This window comes from Lacerta agilis, chromosome 15 (genome assembly GCF_009819535.1).
Source record: "Lacerta agilis isolate rLacAgi1 chromosome 15, rLacAgi1.pri, whole genome shotgun sequence".
NCBI classification, from domain to species: domain Eukaryota; kingdom Metazoa; phylum Chordata; class Lepidosauria; order Squamata; family Lacertidae; genus Lacerta; species Lacerta agilis.
In genome coordinates, this window is record NC_046326.1 from 12,652,895 (window position 1) to 12,667,903 (window position 15,009).

General features: G+C 40.8%; 1 protein-coding gene across 1 annotated transcript; it reads right to left on the bottom strand.

Moving 5' to 3' along the window:
• Positions 1–12,650, bottom strand: STT3A (STT3 oligosaccharyltransferase complex catalytic subunit A). The gene is made up of 18 exons (XM_033171505.1): positions 12,510–12,650; positions 8,826–8,948; positions 8,533–8,593; positions 7,696–7,817; positions 7,240–7,385; positions 6,746–6,836; positions 6,540–6,646; positions 5,782–5,946; positions 5,066–5,246; positions 4,387–4,542; positions 3,962–4,053; positions 3,670–3,825; positions 3,217–3,405; positions 1,879–1,995; positions 1,565–1,667; positions 1,266–1,454; positions 757–872; positions 1–270 (listed from the first exon to the last, which is right to left on the bottom strand). Exons 2-18 carry the CDS (start codon positions 8,911–8,913, stop codon positions 232–234), a joined length of 2,118 nt encoding a protein of 705 aa, XP_033027396.1. The 5' UTR covers positions 8,914–8,948; positions 12,510–12,650; the 3' UTR covers positions 1–231.
• Positions 12,651–15,009: the final 2,359 nt, after the last annotated feature.

Below are 15,009 nucleotides of genomic sequence, written 5' to 3' on the forward strand. Positions count from 1 at the left end.
CACTTTTTCCATACCCTTTTTAATGATCCCATCATAAAGCTACTGTTTCTGATTTGGTAGCCAGTTCATATTTATAAAAATCATTCCATCTAATACAGACTCATTACATGAGGACGGGATTTCTTGGGCAATTAAATCCCAATTCCTTACTGACAAACAGTATAAAAAAAATCCAACTGCTTCACAGGCAATGGCTCGGTCAGTGCTCTTTATGATTTATCTGAAGGCAAATTACGTTCTTGACAATCCACGATTATCCAAGTCCTTTACCTGTTAAGGCAAAATTAATATTTTTTTTAAAAAGTTTTTGCAGTTTAGCTCTATTAGGGAAAAGGTCTCCAACTAGTAAAAACAGAGGACTCTCCAATGAAATCTCTGATAACTAACCTAGCAATTAACAAAGAATATTTTATCTTCATTAGAGAAAGAAATGTCTATGCTTTTGCTATTCAGTGCTGCTGAGAAATCTATTAATTTAACATGTTCCAATCGTTCCCCAACACCATCCAGTCTGGGTAAAAAGTAGAGCAACCATTCCACTTCACTTGTATTGTGATGTAGTGGCTCATGATAGATCTAAATGTTGTAGCAAGACAGTGTTAATTACTTTCTAGGGTTTAAAACCTTGAACAGCCCAGACACATACCATTCCAGAAGCAAATGGGGCCCATGCGACATTTCTCCCATGACTTTCAAATATAGGAAAGAAAACTCAGTGTCTGGAAGCAGACAGACACCACACACAACACTACTTACTTTGTATATTCGGACTAGCCAGTGTTCTGTGGTATATGCCTCTTCCAATACATCAAGCTCAAAATCTTTGTTGCCAATCTCAGCATTTCTCACTCTGTCATAACCTGGAGGACGCTCTGGAAAAGAGAGGTGGGAGTGAGAATTAACAAAAGTAGTTTCAGTCAGTTCCCTGGTGCCCTTCTCCCTATTAACTCTAGTTTTACCACTGTAAGAAAAAAATCCGTTCGCATTAGCAAAAATGTACATGCTTCAACATCAACTCCCCCCCCCACAGCCAGCTTTCCATCAATTCACAGCCAATGACTTGTTAAATAAAAGGGGAGTGAGAGGAAGCAAATTAAACAGGATGTAATGTGTGACTGAAAGCAAAAAAAACCATCCCCTACCACAATCTATTATGCTATAAACACTAATTACGTGTCAGAGAGATGACCAGGGATCATCCAAAATACAACTCCTAGGCAAAATTTCTGGTTCTCATTTGCAGTGCCCAGATAAAAGTGACTTACTGGCTTCTGTATAGACTTGGCCAAAGCGATAGTAGCACATCTTGTACATGAGGCAGTTAAGCAGCACAGGAGAGCCCTCCCTGTCCACACGGAACTCTCCTGTTGGTGTGTAGTAATCATGCTCCTTTATGTGCTTTCCAGTGTCTGTGCTGCCTCCTATTCGCACCATCCACAGAAATTTATTGATATCTAAGGAAGAAGCGGGAACATTGTCAATGTAGTAGAGCAGAAAATCCATTAATAAAGAGCAATTAAAGGTCCTTTCATTGGAAATTTGCGCAATATAGGTATGAGATTACCATCAGAGGAATATCCAGTGAGGCCTCCAAATATTACCAGCACATAACTGACATCCAGCTCCCTCATAATCTCGTAAGCTCGCTCTTCTGTGGATGCCATGGCCTGAAAATTAAACAAACAGCAGTTTATAAATCCACGTATCTCAGTTACCATGCCTTTTATTATCTGTATAAACAAAGAGTCTTAACTCCTTCGTTCAATTTTGTAGTTCATAATAAATAGCAGGGACAAGAAAACTGCAAAATGCCTTCATGGTTTCTCTGGAATGCAATGAAGAAAAAACCCCTGGAATTCACAGAGCTACTGCACCTACCTGACCAACTCGAGAAATGTGGGTGTTATTCCAAGTGTTGTTATCCACAAGAATTGTTCGGTTTGCCATGGCTGTTATCTGATATCCATAATCCCACCAGGACATTACTTTCGCATCCTGATCTCAAAACAGAAAAACGCAATCAATGTAGTGAATTAAAAGACAGTAAATGAATTTGAGCTGATTTGTAATGCAGTGAAAGCACAAAATGACTACAAAAAAATTCTCTTTGTGGGTCAGTATCCTAGGATTATCAGTTGAATGGAAATGACAGTATTCTCAAAAATTCATGTGTGACCATATGAAGCAGGTTTTTGCACAACAGAAGAATGATGAATTTGCCACTGTGAACAGATTTAATATGTATGCTGACAAAGTATTTTTAATAATACCGTAGAAGTGTTTTAATTAGAAACCATTCTGCTTGGGCTTGGAGACTCTTCACATGCCATTTTACATTAAAAAAACTTTTTTGAAAATTACTAAAGTACTGGGTATTTACAAGAACTGTACAGTGCCAATTCATTATATGTATTTTAAATTATTGGGAGATGAGGAAGAATTTAGTTTTTTAATACTCTGTATCTGCATGTCCCCCCCTTTCAATTAATTATAAAACATTCTGGAGTTTCAACAGATTCTGAAGGTTTAACATTCAACAGATTCAGTAGCCAACAGCATTTCCCCTCCCCACCTTGAAGTTCATCCAAGACAATTAGAGACAGCACACATTTAGACAAGTACCAGTGCCAAGAATGTAAGCCAACAAGACAGACTGGGCAACAGTCCTTTCATATAATGACATTACAAATACATAATCAGGCAGTAATTGAACATTCATTGCCACCACAAATATTTCAGATTGAAGGAGAAAATATATGCAGATTCCCTAAAATGTAAACTAACCACCTGCTTCCAAATAAACTCGGTGGGTCATCAAAATCATTTTCAGAGGCCCTACTCAGGATCCCTACCCTTGTCCTCAACTCCCACTCACTTGCCAGGGTACCTCCTTGATGATTTTTAGGGGAAGCAACCCTTTATTCCTCAGTAGGACCTGATCCATGATGCTCCTACTTAATCTGTAATTATTTTATCAGTTCAACTACTGCTGTCTAATGATTTTCTTTTCGTGTATTGTTAGCTGCCTTGGGAATCTTTGTGAATGAAATATTTAAAGTATTTATAATAGCTGACACATGTGCTTTAGACTAAACTTCAGCCAACATAAAGATTAGGAAGCATACCTGCTCCTTTAGGGCAGGCCCTCCAACCTCTCCACGGCACCTAAAACAAACTCAATGTGTGTGCAGAGACCAGCCCTGTAGAGATTTATACCTCTGGTGTATTGTGACGAAGCCAATAATAAGCTTCCCTGAAGTCATCAAAGATTATTCTGCTGCCATCACCACCACGTGCTGACAGCACTATGGAGGGAGAAGAGTAGGCTTCACTGGTTACCCAAGTTGAATGAAAAGTGTAGGTGATCAAGAAGAAAGCCATGACCAGGATCATGCCACTGGCAACCTAGGAAAGCAAGAGTAGCCATCAAAATGTAAAACAGTCACTCAGTAGTTATACAGAAACTACCTAATTTAAAACACAAAAACTGTTACCCATATATAGCAGGTGATCTGCAGACTATTCAAGTGCAATTCCCACAATATTTCTTTCCTATGCACATCTTAGTGGAGTACCCAGCATTCTCCTTTTGAGTCATATTTTTAGTATCTTCCAGAAAAGTATGATAAAAAAAATCTAACAAGCAAGTAACCTCACATAGCCACTTACTTCATTTTTGATGGGGTAAGTAGCATCTTGTTGCTTTTTTGTCTTCTTGTCAGGTCGGCTGATATCTAAATTTTTCATGTAAGTTGACAACACTTGGGAGACTCCAATGCCAGACAAAATGCACATAACTGGGGCCAATACCAGCATGAGACGAACCTGTTAAGACAGCAGCATACTGAGTGCTTGGCTACTATACAAATGAAATACAAACTGGAAGCATAGGGATAGCAGAAACAAAGAGATTCCATGAAAAAAATGCCAGTCCCATGATAAGTCAACTCTCAGTACTCACCATCACAGCCGAGAAGTACATGCTGGTCACACCATACATGATGATAAAAATGCGGGCATCAGACAGATTACTGAAGCAATAATACAGGCCAACTGTAACAGAAAGAGAAATGAGTCAGCTGCCAGAAGAGTTAGTTCTATGCAGGCAGAGAATACAAAATAAAGCAGTGTTTAACACTGGCATCAGGGCAGGTCTTCCCAGCTTGGAGCTCTCAAAATGTTTGGGGCTACAACTCCTAGCAGTCCCAGCCAGTGTGGCTAATGGTCAAGAATAATGGAGGTTGCCTAAAATATCTGGAAGGCACCAGATGGTGGAAGGGTGTCATAGAGACTAGCAGTCACCAACTCAAGAGTCAGCTATTCTGCAGAAGGTGGTTGTTATGAAAGCATAGTAAAAAGCATAGTAAAAAGCTATGCTAAACTCACCTGGGAACATGAAAACAAGGAGTTGCAGATCAAAATAGTAGGATGACCATGTGGTAGGTTGATGCTCAGAGACTGAAGCAATGATGGGAATATTGTTCTTTGCATAGGAAGGATCCAGCAGTGAATAGAAGCGGCCAGTCCATGGGGAAATCTTTCCTGTGTAAGATTAAGATATCCAAATGTACATGTTCAACTTTACAGAGTAATTAATATCTCTCAACAAGTTTACACAATATCTCATTTCCAATATGCATATTCTAAACCTAAATTTCCCTAAAGTTCAAATTTAAAAGTTCAGTTTCCTAAAAGGTAAAACAAAACCTGATGGACCCCTAGTGATATTTGTTTTTCAGTGTTTTCAGGTAAACATCAATACAGGTTTCTTCCCCTTTCCTTAAGCAAATTCAACATATAATAAGGATATTAATAATTCAGTTACTGCTACTCAGAATGTATCTAAATAAAAACTGTTATTCCCAGTATGGCAAAACCAAATGCTTACACAGTTCAGCTACTGTGTGTATGCACACAGCTGAAAAAAACTAGTACTAAAATATGTAATGGAAAAAAATGGTTCCAGACAAAAACATGAAAATTCTCTACTCATTAGGAAAAATATTGTTCCTACTGTAACAGTATAGGAATAGCATGCATTTTAGTAGCATCAACATCACTGCACCTGTAAGCATCAGAACAGCTCCTATTGACAGAAGGACAAACCCAACCAGGGAGATTACACTCCTGAAGAGAATCTCGAACTGCTGAGGGTTCAGTTTGCTGCGCAAATAATCTACAAAGGCATGAATCTGGCACAGGCCAAATACACCCAAGGCAGCCATATGTTCGGAAGACAGGACAGGCTGCAGGAAAGAACAAACATGCACAGTTAAGCTGCATTATGTGACAACTAAGTAATTTGTCTCTGGCCAACAGTCTCACATACGTAAGCCACTCCTTTGCCATGAAGAATTATCACTGTACACATGGACAGTTAGTCCAACATAGAATACATTTACCTACTAGTCCCGTTTCTATCATTGTTACTTTATATGGGTCTGACGAGTGTCTCCCCCTCCAATTTTCTATTTCAGTTCAATAACATTTATCTTAATGTGGCTGAGGCAGGGCTAAACAATCTGAGTAAAGACCAGAAAGACCATGCTTTTCTGTGGCGAGTATAATAAAGAGAGAATATGATTGTTTTATGGTAAGAGTGGCATTTTATCAAGAGGCAACAATGCAATAATACTCCACTATTAAATGGGAAATGCTATTTGAGGGTTGATCCTGGTGGATGATCTTATCTTTTCCCTATCATACAGAAAGGAAGGTTTTGATAGCCATGGATTTGCACAAAATCACAACCAATTTTCTTCAGTATCCCAGATTTCTCACCTGGAAGCCAACGAAAGATATCTGCATTGATAAGATGGTTCCTAGGCAATATACTGTGCAGTAAGCCACATATATCCGATGGGAGAATCGTCCAGTTAGCATCAGCACCAGTACATGAAGGGGAATGAGGTTAATCAAAAACACATAACCACCCCATGAAGAAACCTGAAAAAAGATTAAAGAAGCACAGCATTTTACATCTATAAATACTATTGTTTACTCCACAAAGCAAAATATTTTTAACTTCTAAGTAGAAGTCAATACTACAGAGGCATGCTCTTACAAAAGAGCCTTGTTCAATTGCTAAATGAAAAGGCCACTTGATATCCCTGTTGAGCTAGTGGGAGAAAAAGCTGGGCCTGGGCCTGATCTCACAGATGGAGGCATGTGGTGAAGATGATTGCTTAAGGTTTTCTTGTGTATTCATGACTGAAGTAAAATTTACACAAGAAAATCTCAAGGCTCACAGACAACTTGACTGTTATGGCACCAACCCACCAATTCAACCATCACCACCCCTCCCACAAATACAGCAATAACAATATTTCTGTAGCGGTGCTGAGTACTCCTTATTACCAATACCTAGTCCCTTCGCAAACTTGCAGTGATGCTGGCTCCAGGACTGCAAAACATATTCAGCTTGGTAGGCTGAATTCCACTCACTCTAGCCAGCTCTGATGATGGAAGATTACCAGTAATCTGATGGGTGAAACAACTGTTGTTCAAGAAATTCAAAGCATTATTGAAAAATCACCTACCATGTAGAAATAGGCAAGTGCACACATGGCTGCCCAATAAATGGAGCCTGTTTTCACTGCTTTGATCCACATGTAGTAAGTCAGAAGCATACAGAATATAGCAATACCTGGAAATAAACAAGATATAGGAGTCACCCGCATGAAGAAACACCCATCATGCAATCTCCACATGCCAATAAGCAGTGTGCTTTAAACACTGATCTTACCTTCATTGTCATAGGATCCAGCAACTGAACGAGATATGTAACCAGGTACCACAGCTATCATTGCTGCAGCCAAGAGACCTGCCCCTGCATCCTAGACAGAATAAAATAAAATAAAATTGAGCTTTGATTGTCCAGACTATCTTTCACAATATGTAACAAAAGACTTCCCAGTTCCTTCTTCCTCATCAATCCCAGTATTGACTTTAAGATCTGTACAAGCTTAAAGTTAACAAGTATGCTTTACAATTCAGGTTTGCAAATGAGGTCTACTTGTAGAATGTGGATTTTCTTGTTTAAAAAATGAAGTTCTTCATATGCAAACGTACAATTGCATCATCTATATGAATTAAAGGGAAAATGCACAATGTTAACTGCCTCATAAATTGTGTGTAAGCAACGATTAGAAACTAATAATACCAGCCTCAGATCTTTTACAGTGATGAATGAAACTAGCACTAGGAAGCATTGCAACCATGACCCATCCTTGTTTTTACCTTGAGTTCTTTGGTGAGGTGATATGTTACTATGGTGGTGAAGGAGGAGAAAAGCGGGGCCAGGAAAACACACACATTTCGTATGTCAATTGTAATGTGGAAGAAGTGCAGAACATGGTAAATCGCTGCTGATGTGATCATTAAACCTGAGACAGAGGGAAGGAAAGATATTCTATTGGCAAGAAATCACAGATTTTCCAAATGCAAAAGAACAGACTGAGCAGGTGCAGGACTTGGAAATATGAGCCAAACCTCATCCAGCAAGGGGTGATGCCTGACCTCCAAACGGCCAAGTAAAGCCTCTCCAATACTAGCAGGATATTTATTTGCTCTAAATAAGTTTGACAAAACACTACAACCATTCAGAAAGATGCATGGCAAGTGTTCCCCACTGTCTCTAGCACTTTTCATCCACAGTTTCAAAAAATGACAAAGTTCTGAACATCATGATTTTACCTGGATAGATAGTCCCACCAATGATTCGACCCAGCGGATACCATGCTCTATCGTCAAACCAGTTGTGGAATTTATAGAAACCCTCTTCTGCCAGGAAGCGAGTTGTGCGGTAGTTAAAATACCTGTGATAACAACAGAAATCTGAGTGCCTCTCCAGCTGCATATACAACACACTATTTGCTGCTCCTCATATTACAGTCTCAGCCTTCATCTAAGGTTCATATGGAAAAGCACTGTCACATCTAAAACATAAATCAGTGTCAGCCTGATTGATGAGAAATGTTTCCATTTTGGGTCTAGTAGGGATCTGATTTCCAAACACAAACACTCCAAACTGTTTTCATCACAAGCAACTAAAAGCATCCAAATTACTTTTATATATCATTTGGCATACTGCAACACAAAGTGCTTCTCTAAATCATCCTGGAAATCTGAAGCAAAGAAGCTCCATCTCCCATAAACATGTTCATGCAACCACTGGTTTAAGTGTTTCATTGAAAAACAGAATTGCCATTGGTCTCACAGGTTCAGAAGTTATTTTCAAAACCATTCATTCTACTATACTTTCATCTTTACATTTTTAAATCAATTCCCTATTCAATCCAGATGGGTCTAACTAAAATTGATACTACTTCTACTGTTGAATTCACCAAGGCTAACCCTATTAAAATTTTCTGCAGAAAAACTCTTATCGTTCAGATATTTTTGAAGCCCTGTCATTAGAGGACAATCTATCTAATATACTTCTGGATAACACCACAATCAACACCTGTACATAGCAGAACAATTGCTCTCTCAGAGCAAAGTAGACTACTAAGAGGGAACAGGACTACTTACGGATCAAATTCATGAATGACACTCTCAAATCTTAATACAGAGAAGAGTCTAGTAGAGAAAGCTGCAACATAAAAGGAAGGAATATTAATACAATTGTACAGGTAAAATGTTTTTAATATCGGTCCTTTGCTATGCTGAAGCTTAATAGTTTGAAACTGTTATAGCCATCAAAGAAGCATCTAGCATTGTGTTAGGTATAAGCCTCAAGGTATAAGATACAAAATGAACCAGCAATGCAGATGCTTATAATCATATAGTTATCCCTGACTAATTTTTTTTAAACTCAAACTTACATAACACAGCTGCCATTGACAGAATCAGGAGCTTGAGGAGAGTGTCCTGTTTCTCGTAAGACAGGCGGAGGAAGCCTAACTTGGTCATTTTGGCAAAGGCAACAGCAAGCAATCCTTAAATACCTGGAAGGAAAACAGAAAGTAGAGATCACCAAAGTTGTTGGGTTTTTTTTAAAAAAAAAAAAAAAACCTGAATTAGTGCAACCAAGTCTTCAGGCTCTCTAAATTATAACATTACAAGCAAACATATTTCCTAGGACAGGTCATCTCCTGGGTCGTTTACAAAGATATCTTTCCTATCAGAACCAATCTAAAATCTCAGTGAGACAATTCCACACAAAAGCATTCCTTTTTCAGAGGAACTGATCCAATACCATCTTCTGCCCATATAAAGCCTCTAAGGTTGCAACCCATACACACTTATCTGAGAGTAAGTTCCATTGGACTCAATAGGGTTTGCTTCTGAGTATATATTCATGGAGCTATGTTGGCAACATCAAATGTTCCGACACATTAACATAGCACGTTTCAGGTATAAAATAAGCCTATGCCAGCTGAATTGTTTATAACTTGTTTTTAAATGTTGTATGTTAATTTGCATTTTGGATTTATATTTGTGGGCTGGGTATTGTTTAGAGTCTTTTGTTGGGGAACATATTTTTATTAGTTTGTATACATTAGTATTGTTAACTGTTTTAATTATTTTTATTGTGTATTTTGTGCTTTTTATATTGTAACTTTATGCTGTGAACCGCTCTGAGACATACAGGTTTAGGGCAGTATAACATTTTAATAAATAAAAAAAGGTGTAATGACTGACTGAATGGAGATTTTCTCTTATATAGTCACAATTTTTTCAAATATATTAAAAGAAAATGCATTCGTCATAGTACCAAAGTTGGGTCCTATCTATGCATCTGTGAAGCCAATGATTTTTAAAAGAAAATAAAGCACAGTATACAAAATATATTCACTTATATATTTCAACGTTACTTTTATTTTTCCACCCAGTATGCTACAAACCCCAAACATCATATTAAAACACACACACAAATACTGAGTGTGGATTTTCTATCAGAAATTCAGTAGTACAAAATTTTGGATGGGTAATAAAAAGAAAACAAATAGAAGCCATTTTAAGTAACTTGATGCAACACTGTAAGCGCAGCAGATTCTGATTGGCTTGTCACTGTCTACAACATTGATAGCACTAGGTAAATATTGAGCAATAGTGATCAGTAGACAAATGGGTAAATCTACCAGCAAGACACATATGGATATGAAATTGAGAGAAATGAACTGTCCCAAAAAAGCATAGGGTTTTTTTTGCTAAGAGATGCTAAGGCAGCCTCTCAACCTTTGATCCGTATATGTTGTTGGACTACAACTCCTATTATTCCTTGCCAGCATGACCAATGGTTAAGGATGATGGGAGCTGTAGTTTAAGAACTGTTGACCCAAGGCTGTGGGTGGGGATAGTCTAAAAGATGTGTCTGCGTTTGCCATCTGAAATCCCACATCTATCAAGCCAAGACTCCGCTGGTATTTTAATAGCAATATCAGGTATAACATACTTACAGAGGCAAGTTACACTAATTAGTACAGTAAACATCGGCTGTTGAATGTAATCCGTTCCGGAAGCCCTTTCGGCTTCTGAAACGTTCGACAACCGAGGCGCAGCTTCTGAGTGGCTGCAGGAGTTTCCTGCACTCAAGCAGAAGCCACATCGGACGTTCGACTTCCGAAAAACTGGAACACTTCCGGGTTTTCGTGTTCAAGAGCCGAAACATTACAACATGGAGGCATTTGGGAACCAATGTTTGACAGTATACCTACAACTAATATAGCTAGCTGCATTACACTGGACGTTCTCAACTTCCAAGACTACAGCTTACTCACCAGTATGACCTTCCTGATCACAAGCAGAACCTTTAAGAAACAAATCTTTTGTACAATGAGGACATTTTTTAAAAAAGCAATATGCCTTATACTCTGATGAGAGAATTCATCCCAGCAGATTCTAGACTGAGTCGAAGATGACATGTTATCTATTTCTGGGGATATTTATTACATGACTAAAGGTTCCAACCTCTAGGAACAGAAGGCACAGAGTTAATGCCTTATGACTCTATGGACCTCAATTAACGCCCTGTCACAAAGAGTGCAAAAATGAGTACGGTAATTATGGCACAGTATTTTTACCAGTAAGACTAAAAAAGAGATTGGAAGAAGATATGCTTTTAGTATCTCTTTGATACCCTGGTGGTCTACTTAATTTTATAGATTTTTTTTAAAAAAAGATAGTTGTTAGATGACATTGCACAAGGAACCCTGTCTTGCTGTGCGAGTACAGGGGCTTGTTTGCTTGTTTTGTGGGTGTGTGCATGTGATGGGATTAACCAGAGTTTGATTAGCCATACTGCTGATCTACACATACGCATGTGCTACCCGTACATTTCTTAATGCAAGGAAGGAATTCTATGGTTCATGAGAAACTTGCCACAATATTATGAAATGGGGTGGGGAGCATATCTTTATAGAAACAAAATAGGGGAGGTCTGCTTTGCAAACATTTGTCTGCTTGTTTAAATAAAGCTAATTTACAATGAATAACACCATCAGTCCATCTAGTCCACAGCTGTCTGCATTAAGGACCATTAGCTCTGACTTCAAGGCCTTTTAACCAGAGACACCCTGAGCTCTTCTGAACACGAAGCATGTGCCCCGCCACAATAGCCCCTGGCAGGGAAGGAGGTTGCCAACTAAGCAGGGAAGGCATATCTTGCCTCACAGCTTTGATAAGGCTTTTAAGATTTGCGGGAGGGGGCATCCTTCCTTAATAAAGTTAAGCATGCATTGCCTAGATCAGGGTTTCCCAAACTTGGGTCTCCAGCTGTTTGGGAACTACAACTCCCATCATCCCTAGCTAAGCAGGGCCCGTATCAGGGAAGATGGGAACTGCAGTCCAAAACAGCTGGAGACCCAAGTTTGGTAAACCCCGGCCTAGATCTAGGCAAAGCTAAGTCAAAAAAGGTGGTGAAGGGCGTGTGCCACTCTAGATTTCAACATGGGCCGCTGAAGAAGCGGGTAAACGTTTTACCACTTTAAAAGCTCCCCAGGCATTTCAAATAAGTCTCTACGATTCTATGGGGGGGGGGGGACAGCATGACAAAGGGGACGTGCCACTGTTCTTCCCGTATGCATTTTTGCTCCTTGCAAAACAGACCTTGTCCGGCTGTCTTGCTGCTGCTTTAAAAAAAAGGGAAACCGCTTCCCTCAGATTTCATCCCCTCTTCTGCAGACTGCAAGCCCCTCGAGGGAAGGGGCCTGTGGCCCTGCCCTCCGCGTAATAACCTGGGCACGGCAGGGGTGCTAAAGAGCGGCAACATGGGCCTTTGTGGCCGGCGTAGGAGAAATAAGCACCGTATTTCAGAGCTGAAGGTGAGACACTTTTAAAAGAAGGCGTCGCCGCTCCTGGCAGGCAGAAGAAAGAGGAACCGCCTCAGCCGGCGGCCAGCTCGCTCCGAGGTCGCGGGTCGTCGTCCCCCGCCCCAGGCCAGCTTCACGCGGAAGCCCACGACCGCCCTCAGCCTCCCCTGCTCTCCCTCAGGCCCAGGCCTGGTCTCTTTCCGCCCCCCTCAGGGAGCCTCAGCCCTGCAGCGGCGCCCGCTCGCTTCCCCTCACCTGTGTGACTCGGGCGCCTCTCCTCAGCCCGCTCCCTCAGCCATACGCTCCACGCGCACCCACTCCCTGCGGCAGAGACAGCCCGCCTCCCGCCAGCCCAACTGCCGGCCAGCGGTTGGCGGAGACGGCTGCCGATCACGCCGAAGGGGGGCGGCCACTCCGAAGAGCACCGTTAGGACGAGGCTTGCGTCTTTCGCCAAAGGGGAGGTTTCAGAGGCACGCTCGGCCGCCTCCATCGCTGATTGGCGGAGAGGAGAGAGACGGCGGGGAAGGCTGCATTTTGAGGGACGAGGGAAGTTTGGTTGAGGGCGCGAGCAGTGACGTGTCGCTCCCCGTTGGTAGAATTTGGAGACGAGCAGGAGGGGTGTGGCCACGGATCTCCACGTGACAGGATGCAGAGGAGGCGTGGCCGAAGAAGGAGATCAGGGCTCTGTTGTCTCCCGGAGCATTCAAATGCATCTGGTGCAGTCTGGTGAGCTCCTTTTAGTACAATGGGGTTTATCATTTGTAGAGCTGGAAGAGCGCCGCAACGTGGGTAGTAGCATTGCATAATTTTTCAGGAGCACGTTGGAAGATGAAAGATGAGCAGTTTCGGAATTGCAGAACTATATACCCAGATTTAGGTGTATGCTTGCTGTATGCTTGTGAAACAGGGAACACTGATAAATGCCATCTCCAACTCCTTGAAAGATTCCATCAACGGTGTCTCCGAAAAATGTTGCACATCACTTGGGAAGACAGGCGAACTAATGCCAGTGTACTGGAAGATGCAAAGATCACCAGTGTCAAAACAATGATTCTTCAACATCAACTTCGTTGGACTGGTCATGTTGTTCGGATGCCTGATTATCGTCTTCCAAAGCAACTACTCTATTCTGAACTTTAAAATGGCAAGCGTAATGCTGGTGGTCAACAAAAGAGGCTTAAAGACTCTCTCAAAGCAAAACTTTAAAAATGTAGTATGAACACCAACAACTGGGAAACACTGGCCTGCGAGCACTCCAGCTGGAGAACAGCCTATACCAAAGGTGTCATGGACTTTGAAGACGTGCAAACTAAGGACGAAAGAGAGAAACATGCTAAGAGGAAGTCATGCTTGGCAAACCCTCACCGTGATCAACTCCTGCCCGGAAACCTATGTCCCCACTGGAAGAACGTGTGGATCCAGAATTGGCCTCCACAGTCACTCACTGTTCAGATTGTGTTCATGGAAGACAATCTTACTCGGCTACAAGTGATCGCCAAAGATGATTAATGGGCTTACTCCACACAACGTATACTACTCAGCTTAGAGAGCCTCAAGGAACACATAGGGGTTAACATTCCCAAACAAGGCCTTTCAGAAATGAATGAGGATGACAGCAGTTCCTATCTCCTACCACAAAACTGAGCAACAATTGGTTTCAGGTGTCCTGCCCCCTCCACCCCACCCGCAAAACAAAACCCACCAATTCTCTCAACATTTTGAATACAAAACAGGTAGAGGTTGTGCTTGTTTGCTTGCCTTTTATTTGGTTTTGAGGGATATAGGGCTACTAGGGGAAGCTGCGTTCACACAGGTCAAATAAAGTGGTGCACATACATCCAGAAATGACATGGGGACAAGTCAATGAAGAGGAAGGTTCACCTCTTTTCATTTTAAAATGGCTTAAGCGAATCATTATCTCTCATTGCCACTTTTAATGGTTTCTTATGTATTTCCAACACTGAAACAATAAGTTACTTTATGGCCAGTTTTAAAGGTAGGATATTGAAGTATCACCTGGACTGGACTAAAAGAAAGTTTTAAAACATGTACACAAACTTGGTGTTTATGCATGTAAAATTATTTAAAATTACAGCATATGCTGAAAAAATGCTTGAGATTCATTCATATTGCGCCTTTTATTTCAGGCCTATTATATTTTAAAATCTGTTATATAGATTAGTGTATCTCTTTCATCGGAGGTTTTTAACCAGAGCTTGGCTGGCCTTCTGTCATGAATGGTTTAGTTGAGATACCTGCATTGAAGTGGGCTGGATTAGATTACCCTCAGGGTCCCTTCTCACTATATGATTCATTCATCTAATGAAGTGGACTGATAAGCATTCACACACAGGACTCCTGATGGTTGTGTAATGAATGTACATAAACCTACTACCACTCACCCTGGATCTCAAACTGCTTTGCAACTAGAGCAAAGCTTTATTACAAGAACAAATTATAAAATGAAAAGCTGGATTTTAAAGCTTTGATTCTCAAAGTATAACACAATCCCAAGGAAATATTCAGGTGCTAAAAAGCAGTCTCCCCCTCTCCTAAGGTGCATGCTACACATTACATGAGCTGCAGCAGGTAAGGTAGAAGACTTGAGGGAGAGTCAGTTTCAAAATCCCAAGATATGATGCTCCTTGGCTAACTTTAGGCTGGTCACTCTCATGTAATGTCTAGTTGTTCCACCAAAACCAATTTATTTTTATTCAGGCAGTTTTCAGTGTGCATGTATGTATATGTGGACAT

Excerpts from the sequence above, each read along its gene's own strand:
- STT3A (XM_033171505.1), bottom strand. The coding sequence starts at position 8,913 with ATGACCAAGTTAGGCTTCCTCCGCCTGTCTTACGAGAAACAGGACACT. Across the intron at positions 6,647-6,745 it reads TGGATCCTATGACAATGAAG|GTATTGCTATATTCTGTATG; the intron begins GTAAGATCAGTG and ends GTTTATTTCCAG. Across the intron at positions 1,455-1,564 it reads CACTGGATATTCCTCTGATG|ATATCAATAAATTTCTGTGG; the intron begins GTAATCTCATAC and ends CTTCTTCCTTAG.